Source organism: Enhydra lutris, unplaced genomic scaffold (assembly GCF_002288905.1).
Source record: "Enhydra lutris kenyoni isolate GAN:26980312 unplaced genomic scaffold, ASM228890v2 scaffoldscaffold1, whole genome shotgun sequence".
Lineage (NCBI taxonomy): Eukaryota > Metazoa > Chordata > Mammalia > Carnivora > Mustelidae > Enhydra > Enhydra lutris.
The window spans coordinates 13,040,160-13,058,827 of record NW_019154085.1 but is presented as its reverse complement, the minus strand read 5'-3'; the positions used below and the strand labels follow the sequence as shown (position 1 = coordinate 13,058,827).

The following is an 18,668-nucleotide window of genomic DNA, read 5'->3' as shown; positions in this document are numbered from 1 at the left end:
CCCTCAGTTTTTCTTATTGCACTGGGTTTCTTTCATATATTTCTTTCTCCTCCTGCCCTCCCCAGAACTTCTCCCTTGCTTCACATAGCCCCAGGGGAAGTTGTATATTGCCCTCAACTTAAACAAATTTCAGAACATCCTTCTTCAGAGATATATGTAAATATAAATAAAAATTATTTGGTTTAATTTGAAATTTAGGAATAAAAATTAAAGTTTTATTGCCTAACTTAAATTAGGTCCGTTCACCTTACTGTAGACTTTCTCTGAGTCATAATGGCCCAAATGTGGTAGTAACTAGTTTGACTATACAGTCATAAAATGACCTCCCTAAGGAATTTTTTTTTTTTTAAAGATTTTATTTATTTATTTGTCAGGGACAGAGGGAGAGCGAGCGAGCACAGGCAGACAGAGAGGCAGGCAGAGGCAGAGGGAGAAGCAGGCTCCCTGCCGAGCAAGGAGCCCGATGTGGGACTCGATCCCAGGAAACTGGGATCATGACCTGAGCCGAAGGCAGCCGCTCAACCAACTGAGCCACCCAGGCTTCCCGACCCTAAGGAATTTTTAAACCCATTTTCCTGCCAAAATTGGAGGTACGGCCATTGTTCACATATAATTGGTACTCTCCTGTGACATATTAAACTCAGAAATGAGTCCTACAGGGAAGTTCTTATGGGTTTGTGTTTTGTTGGCTAGTTTTTATTGTTGTTTCTTCCTTTTGTGCTGTGTAACTGCTCAGTCTCTCTCTAACTTCTAGGTACGCTGTGGGGGGCAGCCTTCTCTCTCTGGGTTTTATGCTAGTTATGTATACTAATAAGAGTTGTCAAAAAAAAAAAAAACAGACTAAAATGAGGCAGTGGAGAAAAGGAGTGATGCCGGAGGATTTCAGCCCTCTATTTGCTAGCGTCTTGTAGGCAGATCTTTATTGATAACTGTAGAAAGCTGGAAGTGCCAGAGACTGTAGAAATGAAGGACACCATTGTCCTTTTCATTGAATGATAAAATGCTTTTTTTTTTTTTTTTTAAGATTTTATTTATTTGTCAGAGATAGTGAGCACAAGCAGGGGTAGCAGCAGATAGAGGGAGAAGCAGGCTCCCGGCTGAGCAGGGAACCCGATATAGGACTTGATCCCAGGACCCAGGGGTCATGACCTGAGCCAAAGGCAAACACTTAAATGATTGAGCCACCCAGTCGTCCCAGATAAAATGCTTTTAAAAGAAAGCACAAGAATTTTTTTGCAGTTCAGTAGAAATTACCTAATTATGAACTTAATCACAGGGACTAATATTCATTATGTTAATATTTAACTTAATTCAGGTCATTAGTCTTTTGCTAAATAATTGTGACAGTTTCTTTTAGTCAGGATTCATCCTGTGTTAAAATATTATGTTTTTCTCATTTTTAAGTGTATTTCTTGGCTAAAACATATATAATCTGTTTTGACTCAGATCTAATCACTTAATCTCCCTGTCCTGTCTGTATATTTAACATGAAAATTGATTTGTGTACCTGCTTCATGTCTTTGCTGTCACATTGCATTTGATTTAGCTATAGTATTGTGCTCCATATCTCTCAAAGGGTAACTCAACTACTAAACTGTGTAAATTTGGTTAGAAAAGATACACTAGGGTAGTAATATTCTTTTTTTTTTTTTTTTTAAGATTTTGTTTGTTAGAGAGAGGGTGTGAGCACAAGCAGGGGGAGTGTCAGGCAAGGGGAGAAGCAGACTCCCCACTGAGCAAGGAGCTCAATGTGGGACTTGATCTCCCAGGATCCTGGGATCATGACCTGAGCCAAAGGCAGATGCTTAATCGACTGAGCCACCCAGACACCCCCAAGCCTGAGTATTTTTATACTAGGTTTGATGAAGAGTGGGAAGTTGTGGGAAAATGTGATGGGACATAAAGGGAATGATTAAGGGTAAACTTGGGAGAAACTTAGTAAGGCCTATTTGTTTGGATTCCTCTTAAAGTTTCTTGTTCTTCAGAGAAAAGGATGCATCTTTCTTCTTGGAGGGCACCTCTCAAATGAGGGTCTTTTTTTTTTTAAAGATTTTATTTATTTATGTGAGAGAAGACAGGGGGGTGGGGTGGGGGGGGACAATGGGAGAGGGAGAAGTAGGCTCCTTGCTGAGCAAGGAGCACCTCCCCCTCCCATGCAGGCTCGATGCAGGCTCCATCCCCGGGCTCCATCCTAGCACCCTGGGATCGTGACCTGAGCCAAAGGCAGATGCTTAACCAACTGAGCCACCCAGGTATCCCTATTCTTTATATACTACTGTTTCTAAAAATTTTCCTTAGTTGCCAATGATATATTAGGTAAATTAAGAAAGAAGTTACTATTTTTTACAGTATAGTCCTGTGATTATTTATCTTTGTATATTATTTTTTAACTATAGGAAATTGCTGATAAAGATGGAAACAATAAAGTTCTGTCTTTTACTATCCCTTCTTTATCCAAGCCTTCAATATACCATGAGGTAAGTAAGATTAGAAAGGTAGAATTATTTAAAATTATATTGAGTAAGAGATGAAAGTCAATTTTTTACCAGAGATAAATGCTCCTAACACATCTTTATGGATTTGCTTTTTTTAAAGTAGTTGTTTATAACTAGTGATCTAAAGCCAAGCTCTTATCAAGGGAGGTAGAAAGTAATTGTTGGAAAAATTTTCCTCTAGTTCTTGTTTCTTTCTTATTCTTCCATCGCTGTCATTTTCACTTTTTTATTAGTCTTTTATGAATTCTTAAAAATATTCTTTCAGTTTTTAAAGTCTCCCATAATTGGAAAATTGTTTTAGATTAATTTTTTATTATTTTTTAGGAAAATGTCTACTTAGAAGGATATTAACACTATAATTATTTATATATATATATAATTGTAGCTGTTCATTAACATTATACATTATACATTATACTTCTGAGTTTTGCTTATATTTATTTGGTTGAAGAATGAGAGAACACTAATAATCATATAGGTAGGAGACTCCTGTTGAACTGTAATCCCAGATCTAAGGGTGTATGTTTATATTTAAGGATATATGTTATGAATCAAGTTTCTGGTCTATAGTGACCTTTAGTGTATAAAGTATAAGGAAAGCATTTAAAGAAACTTCACCAGCAATTGAAAAATTATATTCCGTTTTCTTACTAACAGTACCAGACAGTATCCAGTTGTCTTACAGCTCCATGCAGCTATTTATTTTCTTAATTAATTCTCCTGGGACTTCATTTTATATTGGAAATAGAATGCCTCCAATAGAATGGGCTTGTTTTAGCATAGAATATTTCTAAGTAATAGATTTTAATTAAGTTCTGTGTATCATGTTATGTAATAAAATGGAGGATAGTGAAACAGTTATGAATGGTTGCTTCTAACCTCAGAAACATGAAATCAGTTATGTCACTATTAAACATTTGATCATAGTCTTCATTATTGTTTGTGTTAAATAATTCTCTGTGCTTTTCTTTTTTCTTTCAAGTTTTTATTTTAATTCCAGTTAGTTAACATACAGTGTTACTAGTTTGAGATGTACAGTATAATGACTCAACCATTCCATACTGCACCCAGTGCTCATCATGACAAATATATCCTTAATCCCCTTCACCCATTTAACCCATGCACCTTTCTTTTTCATTATTGAATGGGATTGATAAGAATATCCACCTACCTGAAGTTAGACAAACTACAGAATTTAAATGCACAGTCTCAGAACTGCTGTGTGCTCTGGGGTGCAGACAAAATTGATGTATTTGAGAAAAATAAAAAATAATGAAAGTGGTATATTTGTAACCTTTAGTCTTTCCAGCAACTTTTCTTATTCTTTGTCCTAAATATAGATTGATCCTGTAATCTTTCAAAAAATAAAGCAGTATATTTTTAGTTTTATATATTAAATATAATTTCCAAAAAGAACTATAGAATGTATGCAACTGAAAAATGGAAAGGTTTTGAACAAGAAATGGGCTCAATGTTAAAGCAAAATTAAATATCCTTACATGATACAGATTTTTACTTCATTTTAGAGATACTGTGTCTCTTAAAGATACTTTATCTTTTTTTTGTAGCCCTCAACAATTGGATCCATGGCTTTGACAGAAGGGGCTTTGTGTCAGCATGATCTCATCAGGGTTGTTTATAGTGATCTTCATCCTCAAAGGGAAACATTCACTGCACAAAACCGGTAATGGTCAAAACTATAGACCGTAATAGTTATTAATCTGTGCTTAATAGTTAACTATAATTATTTTGGTTCAAGTTTGATGAGATAAGAGACAAGAGGTTTAAGATGTCATACTAGATAAAATCTTTAAAAAAATAAGATGTCATAATAGTGAAATACATTATAATGGTTAAATACCTGTCCATCTAATGCACGGTACTGTGTGTGATCATCTTGCATAAGGTAATGTAAAAACTAAAACTGTGGGCATAAAGTCAGCTAAGCCAAGGTTTGTTTTCTAGTACTACAGCTTAGAAGCTTGTCCTCTCAGGCAGTGTACCTACTTTCTACACTTTGCTTTCTTCATTGCAGAATGGGTGAATGAGAGTACCTACCTTCCTGAAGTTAGATAAACTGCAAAGTTTGAATGCCTGGGCCCCAAGACTGCCCTCAGTTCTGACACCAACTGCAGGTTTGGGGAGTTCCCATAACCACTCCTAGGTTTGATAACTTGTTAGGACTCAAAACTCACTGAATGAAAGCTGTTATATTCAGAGTTAAGGTTTATTACAAGGAAAGGATATGGATTAAAATAAGCCAAAGGGAGAGATGCATAGGACAGAATCTGGAGGGTTCCAAATGCAGAGCTTCTGTTGTCCTCACCCATGGAGTCAGGATGCACTACCCTCCCAGCATCAACATGTGACAGTATGCCTAGAGTCAGGTTCAGTATCCAGAGTTCTCACTGTGCTCCGTTATTGTAGGTACGACTGATTAGACTGACTGCTTGCAAGGTTGATCTCAGCCTCCTGGTTGGTTGAGGCTGTATGACCCACCCTAAATCACATGGTGATTTGTTGGTTGTTAGTTTCAAAGATTTATTTACTTTAGAGAGAGAGAGAGAGCCCTGGGGGGGTGGGATAGAAGGAGAGAGAGAGAGAGAGAGAAAATCCTAAGCAGACTCTTCCCTGAGCACTGGGCTCAATCCCAGGACCCTGAGATCATGACATGAACTGAATCAGGAGCTGGCCACTTAACCAGTCAACTGACTGGGCCACCCAGGCACTCCATGGTGGTTGTTTCTAATGTGGCTAGTCCTTACCCTAAACAAAGACACTTCTGTCAGGTATGACATAGGTTTCTTCCTAGCAAGGGGGCAAAGGCCAGACTTCTTTGGGCAAGGCCAAATTCTTTACTATACAGATAATGCCTTGGCTTTTGACCTGGGCTCTTTCAAACAAAAACAGTTATGTTTACCTGGGCATCTACTTTTAGTATTAGCAAATACTTTTAGCATTTCTGTGACAGATAAAAGACATCAGTATGATCCTTATGAATGTGCCCAACATTTGAAGAGCCAGTGTATGTTAGGAATAGATTTGAAGAAGCAATTAATTTGTTCTATAAAACCACTATGTACATTTTCATATTTTTGTATCATTTTGATTCTTTTCCACCCCATCCTATCCCTCATCTACTACTATTTGTACCTTATGATCAACTTGAGCAGAAATACTGATCATAGAAATTAGCCGATGATAAACTAGGTCCAGTCCCTCAAACCAGTCATTTTCTTAGCATTCATCCTAAGGAGGCTTTAACTCAATTTACTAGTACATCAATATGAGTATTAAAGCTTACCAACCATGCCTGTGTTACAGCATATCACAGAATGGCAGTAGGTGTGACCTGAAGAATGAGTCAGACACTGGCACATAACTGAAGTCGCAGTCATTAACTGTTATTGCAGTTTGTTCTTCTCTCAGGTTACCACAATGTCTCGTAGAACAGTGCCACTCAGATTTGCAGGCTTCTGTTCGACTTTATCAGGTGTAAAAGCAGGAGTGGTCTCACCAACAAATGGTTTCATCCTTTTAAGAATCTGACATAGGGGTGCCTGGGTGGCTCAGTGGGTTAAGCATCTGCCTTTTGCTCAGGTCATGATCTTGGAGTCCTGGGATCAAGCTCTGTATCAGGCTCCCCGCTCAGCAGAGAACCTTCTCCCTCCCCCTGTTCTGTGCTCTTGCTTGCCCTCTCTCTCCCCCCTCTCAAATAAATAAAAATAAAATCTTTTAAAAAAATATATTTTATTTATTTAAGAGATAGAGAACATGAATGGGGGGAAGGGGAAATGGGACAAGCAGATTCCCCACTGAGCAGGGAGCCTGACTCGGGCTTGATCCCAGGACTCTTGAGATCATGACCTGAGCCAAAGGCAGAGGCTTAACCTGCTGAGCCACCCAGGCGCCCCTCTAGGTAGACCCTTTTTTTTTTTTTTTTTAATTTCTTTTCAGCGTAACAGTATTCATTGTTTTTGCACCACACCCAGTGCTCCATGCAATTCGTGCCCTCCTTAATACCCACCACCTGGCTCCCCCAACCTCCCGCCCCCCCTAGGTAGACCCATTTTTGACTTAGAAACTCATGTCTTTTAGACGGGAAAATTTTCTTGAATTGTTTTTAATTAGTTCAGCCTCTCCGTTTTATCTGATCTTTTATTATTTGTCTCTTTTTATTTCTTTGGTCTTATACTATCTGTCTTCTGGTGGTTTTATTATTTGGATGTTGGAAATCTTGGAGTGGTCCTCTTTTCTCTCCCATCTGCTGTATTTTTTTCCATTTGCTCTATTTTCTGTGATATTTCCTCAACTTCATCCACCAGTCTTCTTGAGTTCTTAATTTTTGACATTATATTTTGTATATCTAGCTTTTTTGGTTTTCTAAGTGTTCTTTTAAAATAGATCCTGGTTGTTGTTTTTCCCCAAAACGTCTCTTATATTTTTGAGACTATTAATGATAATTTACTTTGTATAAAGTTTTTTTTTTTTTTTAATTTACATACCTGACAGAGAGCAAGAGAGCACAGCAGGGGGAGCAGGAAGCAGAAGGAGAGGGAGAAGCAGGCTCATTCTAAGCAGGAAACCCAACAGAGGGCAGTCCCAGGACCCTGAGATCATGACCCGAGCTGAAGGCAGACGCTCAACGGACTGCGCCGCCCAAGCACCCTGTTGAAAGTTTTTTTTCCCTTTTTGTATTTCTTTATTTTGATCTCATTTTCATGTTAGTGGGGTTCCTCAGATGTCTGATAATCTTCCCCATACATCCCCGGAAGATGAAGGAAAGGAAATAAACTATACACAGCTCTGACCTTGTGAGTAGGGCCAGTCGACTGTAAACTTCACTGAACCATTCAGTTGGAGAACTTCCCAAATCTCTGCCTCTTAAGTCTTTCCTCTTAGGGTGGTCAAATTCCCGAGAGAAAACTCTTTCTGGGCCCTCAGAGGGCTTGCCTAGCATCTGGTGGTCAAGAAGGGAAGAAGAGCTTCAGGTTTTTCTTTTCTTTTTTTTTTTAAAGATTTTATTTATTTATTTGACAGACGGAGATCACAAGCAGGCAGAGAGGCAGGCAGAGAGAGAGGATAAAGCAGGCTCCCTGCTGAGCAGAGAGCCCGATGTGGGGCTCGATTCCAGGACCCTGGGATCATGACCTGAGCTGAAGGCAGAGGCTTTAACCCACTGAGCTACCCAGGTGCCCCAGGTTTCAATATCCAGTAAGAAATATTTAATTTTCCTGTTTTCAGTATGGTATCCCTTCCCCCAACCCTCACTCCAAACCACAATTGTGCTTGGTGGTTCTCAAGTAGAAACTTCTTTTATCCTTTAAAAAAATAAATCTTCAGTAAACCTTACAGCATAGAGGAGAAGAGATCTGAAGATATGACTGCTTCCAAGTCAGACTTTCAACTCAGTTTTTAACTTTTGATTTTGAAATAATTTCAGACTTACAAAAAATGTTTAAAAAATAGTACAAAGAGTTTCCTTTTACTCTTTACCACCTATGGGAAGCTTTTTAGAAGAACAACTTTCCTGGGTCATGCCCTCAAAGATTCTAATTGGGTCAGTCTGGGTTGAGGCACAGGAGTATATCATTCCAGAATACCCTTAAGTAACAGTAGTGTGCATCCAGGTTAAGGAATCACTTCCTTAGAGACTGTATAGATTAAGAAATCTTTACTCAGGGACACCTGGGTGGCTCAGTCAGTTAAGCATCTGCCTTCAGCTCAGTTCATGGTCTCGGGGTCCCTGCTCAGGCTCAGGCTCCCTGCTAAGCAGGGAGTCGGCTTCTTCCTCTCCCCTCTCCCCTCTGCCCTTCTCCCTGCTAATGTGTGCACGTGTGCTCTTTCTTTCCGTGTCTCAAATAAGAAAAAAAATCCCTGGTTAAAAAAAAAAAGAGGGGCGCCTGGGTGGCTCAGTGGGTTAAGCCTCTGCCTTCAGCTCAGGTCATGATCCCAGGGTCCTGGGATCGAGCCCCACATCGGGCTCTCTGCTCAGCAGGGAGCCTGCTTCCACCTCCCTCTCTGCCTGCCTCTCTGCCTACTTTACGATCTGTCTGTCACATAAATAAATAAAATCTTTCAAAAAAAAAGTAATAAAAATAAAAAAAGAGAAATCTTTACTCATTAAATAAAATCATTTATTCATTCAATAAAAGTTTATTGAGCAATTATAATGTATTAGACACTGTGCTTGACACTAGAGATAGAGGTGATAAATGAGTAAAGTTGCTTGTTATTAAATAGGTAAAACATCAGTAAAGACAAAGATATGATTCCCTGCCATAAATGCTGTATCTAATACATATTAGATACACAACAAAGGGAACTCTTTCCTTTAGTCAGGAAAATTAAGAATGATATTATGTCTAAGTTAAGAATTTGAGCCAACACTTGAAACCTAAACCAGAATTTCCCAAGTGAAAAATTAAGTTCTAGTAAGAAAGGGCAGCCTCCATAAAAGCAAGGAGTTATGAAAAGTTATGATATATTCATGGAGTGGTAAGAAGATTGAGGTAGTATGGTGTATTAGGCAGTGGAGGGAAGTAAGGTTGGAGAGGTAGGTTGAGGGTGGATCTTATATTTTTAAAAGATTTATTTACTTATTTTTAGAAAGTACAAGGAAGAGGGCAAGGGAGAGAGAACCTCAAGCAGACTGCATGCTGAACACGGAACCTGATGTGGGGCTCAAGCTTATTACCCCAAGGCCATGACCCAAGCCAAAATCAAGAGTTGGACGCCCAGCCGGCTGAGTTGGCACAACTCAGTCCAGGCACTCACAACTGGTCCAGGCACCCCAAGGGTGGATTTTAAAGGCCTTCTATGCCATGAATGGTTTGGATTTTATCATGTAGTCAATGGGAACAGTGGATTAATGTAATAAGGAATCATCTGTTCAAGCACAATGGTTTATTTTTGGTGGAAGAAAATCTAGATGGTAGCAAGGAATGTGATCTTTAATAAGGAAAAAAAAACAGAAAAACCATTGAGGAGGATATCACAGCAATCTGATTGAGAACTCAGGAAGGTCACTATTACGTGCATTCTTGTTATAACTACCCAACAAAGAAATCAGTTTCCATTAGAAATAATTTTCGTTTGTTTTATTTTTTTCTAGGTTTGAAGTCTTGAGTTTCCTCATGTTGTGTTATAATTCTGCTATTGTGTATATGCCTGCTTCATCTTACCAGTCTCTTTGTCGGATGGGCTCCAGGTGAGAAGAATAATTATCATCAGCTTTCATATTAATTTATTTGACAAATAGTTATTGAGCACATATTCTGTGGTTAAGTGTTGTTCTAATTTGTTGTGATAAAACAGTAAACAAAACTCTGGAAGCTTACATTCCTGTAGGAATCCTTATCATCCCTCATGTATCATGACTTTTGAAAATATTTCAGCATTAAAAAAGTATTTTCTAGCTGAACATCAATCCAAAATGTTGTAAGTTTAGGGTGGTTGAGTGATAGACCTAATCACTGCCTGTATGCCAAGTTTTATAAATCATTTGGAGAGTTTTGAATAAATAGTCCTATATATGGAGAAAGTCTAAAGGAATGTGAATTTTTTCATTTATATATTTCACAAATAACAATGCTTTGGATAAGATTAGCAATAACACCAATTATCTGTATGTCTCATTTGTATTTGTGTGTTCTAGTCATTCCTAAATCAGAATTTCTAATAATTTGGACAGAGCTAAGCTGAATTGAAAAGTAAACATCCACTGTAGGAAAAAAAAAGTTAAGTAATATAAATTAGTTTGGAGTCAGAGTAGCTTTTGAGTTAGAGAATTTCAGTTATAGAAGGAACCCTTAGTTCATTCCGTCCAGTTGGTTTTTTTAATTAACATATAATGTATTATTTGCCACAGGGGTACAGGTCTGTGAATCATCAGGCTTACACATTTCACAGCACTCACCGCAGCATATGCCCTCCCCAGTGTCCATAACCCAGCCACCCTATCCCTACCCCACCACCCGCCAGCAACCCTCAGTTTGTTTTGTGAGTTTAAGAGTCTCTTATGGTTTGTCTCCCTCCCGATCCGATCTTGTTTCATTTTATCCCTCCCTACCACCCAGGACCTCCTTCCCTGCCTCTCAAATTCCTCATATCAGAGAGATCATATGATAATTGTCTTCCTCTGATTGATTATTTCGCTTAGCAAATACCCTCTAGTCCCTTCCACATTGTTGCAAATGGCAAGATTTCATTTCTTTGGATGGCTGCATAGTTTCCATTGTGTATATATGTACCACATCTTCTTTATCCATTCATCTGTTGATTGTCCCGTTGATTTTTACTTGAGGAGACTGAGCCCCTCAAAAAAGGTCAAATGCTGTATTAGTTTCCTATTGCCTCCTAACAAGTTGCCACATACCATGAACTTAGCAGCTCAAATAGTGCGTATTTATTATTTCCACAGTTTCTGTGGGTGAGGAGTCTAGGCATGCATTAGCTGGGTCCTCTGCTTAGGGTATTAGAAAGCTGTGGTTAAGATGTCAGCGAGAAGTGCAGTTTTATCTGAGGCTCAGTTGAGGTGTTTATATGCTTTTGTTAACAGAATTCAGTTCTTTTAGTTGCAGGTTGGCAGTCTGCTGAAGGCTGGCCTCACTTCTTTGTCTTCCCAGCATAGGCAACCTATGGCGACTCCAGTTTTTAAGACCTGGCAGTACAATCTTGTTATATAACATAATCATATAATCATGTACGTGTAGTCATGGAAATCCGATTATGTTTGCCATATTCTGGCTGGAAGCAAGTCACAGTTCCCACCTGTACTCAATACTAGGGGATATACAGAGTGTGAATACCAGGACAGAGGGATCATAGGAATTCATGGCCGCCCCAGGAGATTGTCCACCCATAAATGCTTTGTTCAAGTTCATGCTATTGTGTTAACTGGGAAGAGAGTAGGGTCCTATTTATAATAAAACTGTTTTTGCTAATTGGGGAAAAGCCATTTAGCTAAAAGTTTGATTTTATTGATTCTCTTAAAATAGCTGTATTATTTTCACTTGCCTACAATAACATGATGAATGACTAACAAAATTTTTGTCTCTAACCTGGTTACTGTTATCAGGAGAGTACACTATTTAAGCACTTACTGCCTATCTATAGTTAGGTCTATAAGGGACTATTGTTGATTCATTAAAACAAAACCTGCCAAATCTATAATTTTTGTGGCACTTAATAGACTTTTAAAAATAGATTTTCTTAATAGGAAAAATGATAGAGTTTAGTGATCCTCCCACTTTCGTTCATATATCCCATAAAGAATTTTAAAAATCTGTATAGCTCTCATACATTTGAAGTTAACATTTAAATTTTTCATTTTATCTTAACTAGTTGCAAATGGTATGATTGCTAGTATGTAAATATTGACATAATAAAATAATTGCTAGGTTAGTATTTTAAATGTGTATAATGTAAATACCAACCATCATCCATATGAAGAATAGGTGAACAGGCTTTGAATAGTCTGACATTATATTATTTCTTTTTCTCCTTAAAATTGAATTCCCTACCACTTTACTCATATTTTATCTTAATGCTATATTATGCTTTACAAGTCGTTTTTTTTTTTTTTTTTCTTCTTCAATTTAATCATTGTTGTAGGTTTTATTTGTACCTCTGGGGTTTTTTGTGGGTTTTTTGGTTGGTTTGGTTTGGTTTGGTTCGGTTGGTGTTGTTTTTAAGTAGACTCCATATCCAGCATGGAGCTTGAACTCACAACCCTAGGATCAGGAGTCACATGGTCCACTGACTGTGCCAGCCAGATGCCCCTATGCTTCCAAGTCTTTTATTGATCTTTTCATTGTATATTTCTGCTACAAAAATATATATGTAAATTGAGATTTTAATCTTACTTATTTATTTATTTGACAGATAGAGATCACAAGTAGGCAGAGAGGCAGGCAGAGAGAGGGGGGAAGCAGGCTCCCCGCTGAGCAGAGAGCCCGATGCGGGGCTCAATCCCAGGACGCCAGGATCATGACCTGAACTGAGGGCAGAGGCTTTAACCCATTGAGCCATCCAGGTGCCCTGTAAATTGAGATTTTAAAAAAATTTCCAGAGGGGCACGTGGGTGGCTCAGTGGGTGGCTCAGCCTCTGCCTTTGGCTCAGGTCATGATCCCAGGGTCCTGGGATCGAGCCCCACATCAGGCTCTCTGCTCAGCGGGGAGCCTGCTTCCCCCACCTCTCTCTGCCTGCCTCTGTGCCTACTTGTGATCTCTCTCTCTCTGTGTCAAATAAATAATCAATTAAAAAAATTTGAGATCATAATGCATTAAACATTGAAAAGTTTCTTTGGACTCACCATTATAATTTTTCAAACAAATTAATTGATTAAAATAATATAGGTACATTACAACTTTTGATAATTACTCAACATAACTTTTAGAAGCATCTCTTAATGAGATGAAGACAAAGAATTGTTGTGGCACTTTAATTTAAAAATGGCCTCACTGGGCTCCTGGCTGGCTCAGTTGGTATAGCGTGCAACTCTTGATCTTCGGGTTTTGAATTTAAGCCCTATGTTAGGTATAGAAATTACTTAAAAATAAAATCTTTTAAAAAATGGCCTCATAGACATCAGGTATTTTGAAATGTCCCTTTGTTTTGAGATTTCTGTATCTCCCACTCATTCATCCTGATGAAATTTGGGATGTATAGAAGTTATACATTTTTTAAGAGGGAGAAAGATGACAGACACAGCTATTTGAGAAAAATTATTGCTTTTATTGATATAGTTCTTTAGAGTGTATACTTTGTGAGGGCACAGATTCTATTTTTATCTTTTTGCCTGTTGATAACTATCTGCCTAGGCCAGGACAGTGACTGGTACATAAGCAGGTAGTCAATAAATATGAGGAATGAATAACTGAATGAATGAATTTATGAAAGGAAAAATGTTTAATGAATCAGGAAATCACACATGGCAAATGCCGTATTTTCCTAGGGTTTGTGTGAGTGGGTTTCCACGGCAACACGAAAAACACTGGAAAGAACTCTGTGGTCGAATAGTATTGGATCCTGAATTCATGGTGCAACTTCTCACAGGGGTTTATTATGCCATGTAAGTAGATAGACTATGAAACTGAGTGAATTCTTGTAATGTTTGGAAACTTACTGTTTCTCTTTTTCCTTATCAGCTGCACAACACTGAATCTTGTTCCATGGTGGACACCTTATCTTCTTTTTCCAATATGAATTCCTTTTAGTATTTTTTTAATGAATATATACTTGTTATTTGAAAGCAGTATGATGATTAAAAACAATTTTTGAATTGAGATATAATTGACATATAAGACTGTTAATTTTGGGTGTACAATATAATGATTAGATAATTTTATATTGTGAAATGATCACCACAATAAGTTTAATTAGGATCCATCACTATGTATAAAAATTTTTTTCTTGTGATGAGAACTTTTTAAGATTTTTTTTTTTTTTAAATTCATTTGTCAGAGAGAGAGCACAAGCAGGGGAGAAGCAGGCTCCCTGTTGAGCAAGGAGCTTGATGCAGGACTTGATCCCAGAACCCTGGGACCATCACCTGAGTCGAAGGCAGATGCTTAACCTACTGAGCCACCCAGACATCCCGAGAACTTTTTAAAATCTACTCTCTTAGCAACTTCAAATAACACAGTACAGTGTGGTTAACTCTAGTCACCATACTGTGTGTTATATCCCAGACTGATTTATCTTACATCTAGAAGTTTGTACCTTTTCACCACTTTCACTCTTTATACCAACCCCATCCCCACCCCCACCTCTGGCAGCCACCAGTCTGTTTTCTGTATCTGTGATTTTGGGTTTTTTTTCTTTTAGATTTCACATATAAGTGAGCTCTGATAGTATTTATCTTTCTGTTTGACCTACTATACTCAGCATAATGCCCTCGAGATCTGTCTAGTTGTTGCAGATGGCAGGATTTCTTTCTTTTTTATGGCTGAATAATACTCATGTGTGTTTGTACACAGTATATTTTCTTTATCCATTCATCTGTCAGTGAACACTTGTTGTTTCCATGTCTTGGTTACTGTAAATAATGCTGCAATGAATGGGCTGCAGATCTTTTAGAGTTAGTGATTTTGTTTCCTTTGGATGTATACCAGAAGTGGAATTGCTAGATCATACGGTAATTTCATTTTTAATTTTTTGAGGGACCTCCATACTGTTCGCCATACTGTCTGCACCAGTTTACATTTTCCCCAGTAGTGCACAGGATTTCCTCTCTCCGCATCTTCGGCATCACTTATTTCTTTATTTGTAAAAGCCATTCTTACGGGTATGAGATAATATCTCATCGTGGTTTTGCTTTGCATTTTCCTGATGATTAGTAATGTCAGTTACATTTTCATGTGCTTGTTAGCCATCTGTATGTGCTCTTTGGAAAATGTCTGTTTGGGTCTTCTGCCCATTTTTTAATCAGATTATTTTTTTAAATGTTAAGTTGTATAAGTTCTTTATATATTTTGGATATTGACCCATTATTGGATATATCATCACAAATACTTCTCCATTAGTAGATTGCCTTTTCGTTTTGTTGGTGTTTTCCTTTTCTGTACAAAAGCTTTTTTATTTTGGTGTAGTCTCAGTAGTTTATTTTTGCTTTTGTTTCTCTTGCCTGAGGAGGGTCATAGGAGAGTGTTGCTAAGGCTGATGCCTGTGTTTCTTCTTAGAGTTTTATGGTTTCAGGTCTCACATTTAGGTTTTTCATCCACGTTAGGTTGATTTTTGTGTGTGATATGAGATAGAGGTCCAGTTTCATTCTTTTGTATGTAGCTATTCAGTTTCCCAATACCATTTATTGAAGAGACTTTCCTTTCCTGGTTGTATAATCTTGGCTCCTTTTTTGTAAATTCACTGACCATGTATGTGTGGGTTTATTTCTTGGCTTCTGTTCCATCTGATCTACCTGTTTTATATGTCAGTACTATACTATTTTGATACTATAGCTTTGTAATATAGTTCAAGATCAGGAAACGTGATGCCTCCAACTGTGTTCTTTTTTCTCAAGTTTATTTTTGTTATTCAGGGTCTTATGTGGTTCCATACAAATTTTAAGATTATTTCTATTTCTGTGAAAAATACCATTGGAATTTTGATGGGGATTATTGTGAATCTGTATATTGCTTTGGGTAGTATGGACGTTTTAGCGTTATTAATTCTTCCAGTCCATGAGTACACAGTCTCTTTCCATTTATTTGTGTGTTTTTCTATTTCTCTCATCAGTGTCTTTATGAAAACTTCAGGTATACAGTACATGATCTTTCATCTTCTCGTTGAAATTTATTCCTAGGTGTTATTTTAATGCAATTGTGAATGGAATTTTTTTCTTAATTTCTCTTTCTAATGGTTTACTATTAGTGTATAGAAATGCCACAAAATTTTGTGTATTAATTTTCTGTTCTGCAATTTTACTGTATGTATTAGTTCTAATTTTTTTTTTTAGTTCTAGTTTTTTTTTTTTTTGCTTTAAAAAACTTTTTATTACAATTAAAATTACACAAAAGCAAATCAATTCATTTCAATCAAAATAACTCATGTTTACATCATATTTAATAAACTGTACAAAAATACATAAAATGTTTTCACATTGTGCTTCAATCATCATCTTCTTCCTCTTCATCACTGATCACATACTTTTTATGCTTTTTACTCGCTTTATCATCATCTTCTGCTTTTCTCTTTCCAGAAGGTTCCCCTTCCTCATCACTGGTCAGTTTCTTGGCTTTGAGTAATCTTTGAGCCTTATCTTCTTCTGATCCCTCATCACTGTCTGACGAATAGATTCTGGCTCGTTCCTCTCGAATGCCCCCTTTATATCGGTTTTTAATGGCAGCCAAGCTGATGGACTCCTCGCCTTCCTCCTCCTCATCATAGCGATCAGGTTCTAGGTAACTAGCACTCAGCCCCCGCTGGTGCTGTTTCTCTCTCATTCGGCGCTGCTGAGATTCCTGACGAATAGAAGCCCTCAAACGTTCTTCTTCTTTCTTAATCATCTCTGTGCGCTGACATTCAGGATCACGACCAGCCATCGGTAAGATTCTAATCTTCTGTGTCTTCGAGTTTTTTCGTGACATTGTTAGGGTTTCCTGTAAATAATCACATTATCTGCAAATAGAGACAGTTTTACTCTGTTCTGATTTTGGTGCCTTTCCTCTCGCCCCTTTGGCCTAATTTGCTCTGGCTAGAATTTCTAGTACTATGTTGAATTTTTAGAAGTGGGAGAGTAGGCATCCTTGTCTTGTTCCTGATCTTAGAGAACCTTTCAGATTTTCACCATTGAGTATGATGTTAGCTGTGGGCTTGTCATATATGACTTCTAGATATGTCCCTCTACAACCACTTCACTGAGTTTTTATCATGAATAGATGTTGAATTTTGTCAAAAATGTTTTTTTCATCTGTTGAGATATATGCTTTTTATCCTTCATTTTGTTAAAATGGTGTATCATGTTGATTGAATTGCAGATTTTGAACCGTACTTGCACCCAAAGGTAAATCCCACTTGACCATCGTGTATAATCATTTTAAAGTATTGTTGAATTTGATTTGCTTATATTTTGTTGAGGATTTTGCATCTGTGTTCACCAGGGATATTGGCCTATAATTTTATTTTCTTGTAGTGTTCTTGTCTGGTTTGGTATCAGGATAATGCTGACCTTGAAAAATGAATGTGGAAGTATTCCCTTCTCTTCTGTTGTTTGGAAGAGTTTGAGAAGGATTGGTACCAATTCTTCTTTAAATGTTGGTAGAATTCACCTGTAAAGCCTTCCAGTCTTCTGGACTTCTGTTTGTTGGTAGGTTTTTGGTCAGTGCTTCAGTTTCCTTACCAGTAATTGGTCCATTCAGATTTTCTATTTCTTCATGATTCAGTCCTGCTAGGTTGTATGTTTCTAGGAATTTATCCTTCTTCTACGTTGTCCAGTCTGTTGGTGTGTAATTGTTCATATTCCTTTTAGTACTTTTTAAAATAGCCCAAATATAACTAGTCAATAAATTGGTGTCTGGAAATTGGTCAGGCTTTCCTTCTGGAAAACTGTCTTTCTACATAGTTCATAACCCAAGTTTTCATAAATGCATTTAAGTAGATTACCCTAAATATCAGCACATGATAAAAACTAGTTTGTGAAGAGATATTTGTAAACAATTTTAAACATTAGTATTTGAAATCTTCACTTTGTTGTTTTTTGTGTGTGCGGTTTTTTGTTTGTTTTTTTTTTAAGTATGCTCCACACTCAATGTGGAGCCCAGCTGGTGCTTGAACTCATGACCCTGAGATCAAGACCTGAGCTGAGATCAAGAGTTGAACTGTTACCCGACAGAGCCACCCAGGGTGCCCCTCTTCATTTGTTCTTGTAACCAAAAGTGGGATAGTTTAGAAATGAAATGATGCAAAACTTAATGTGAAAATCTCATTTTAGAACCAAAATAGGATTTGGACCTATAGGTAGGACTTGAAACAATGAAAACGTTATTGTTAAATATTAGAAGAATTTGCTAAAGATAAACAGTTGGCTTCTCCACAGGTATAATGGGCAGTGGGACCTTGGCCAAGAAGTCCTTGATGACATCATTTATAGAGCTCAGCTAGAACTCTTTTCTCAACCACTGTTGGTAAGTTATTATATTTATTCTTTATGAAACATACCTGTGCCTGAAAGCGGCACTAGTGAGTGAAAATATTCAGTATATAACATATGAGGCAATCTAAATCATTGAGGGAGAAAGGTTTATTCCATAACAATTGGTTAACTGTTGGAGAGAAAACAAAATTGATTTAGATCCTCTACTACCACATACAAAAATAAAAATAAAGTTCAGATAAATTAAAGAATTAAATGTTTTAAAATCCTTTAAGAAAAGGAGGAGGAAAAGGTTAGAAGCATTTACTCAAATTTCTAAAGATGGAAGGATTTTCTAAGCTTAAGTGATAGGACAAGTCACCAAAAAAGGGTTGGGCTCTTTTTTTTGACCAGATCAGCATCTAAATTCAAAACCTCCAGTTTGGATTTTTTTTTAGACCTCCAGTTTTTTAATTTATTTTATTTTGTTTTTTAAAAGATTATTTATTTATTTATTTGACAGAGAGATCACAAATAGGGAGAGAGGGAAGGAGGCTCCCTGCTGAGCAGAGAGCTCGATGCGCGGCTGGATCCCAGGACC

At 37.4% G+C, this 18,668-nt stretch overlaps 1 protein-coding gene across 3 annotated transcripts in view; it reads left to right on the top strand.

The window, feature by feature from the left end:
* The window catches only part of LOC111145521 (family with sequence similarity 126 member B), a 45,639-nt gene that overhangs the window by 16,216 nt on the left and 10,755 nt on the right, over window positions 1-18,668 (top strand). For all 3 annotated transcript variants that reach the window (XM_022500439.1, XM_022500420.1, XM_022500431.1), the window contains 5 exons: window positions 2,397-2,477; window positions 4,064-4,179; window positions 9,610-9,705; window positions 13,454-13,570; window positions 18,032-18,119. In XM_022500439.1, coding sequence (XP_022356147.1) covers window positions 2,397-2,477; window positions 4,064-4,179; window positions 9,610-9,705; window positions 13,454-13,570; window positions 18,032-18,119 — 498 coding nt within the window. The remainder of the gene's footprint in view (window positions 1-2,396; window positions 2,478-4,063; window positions 4,180-9,609; window positions 9,706-13,453; window positions 13,571-18,031; window positions 18,120-18,668) is intronic.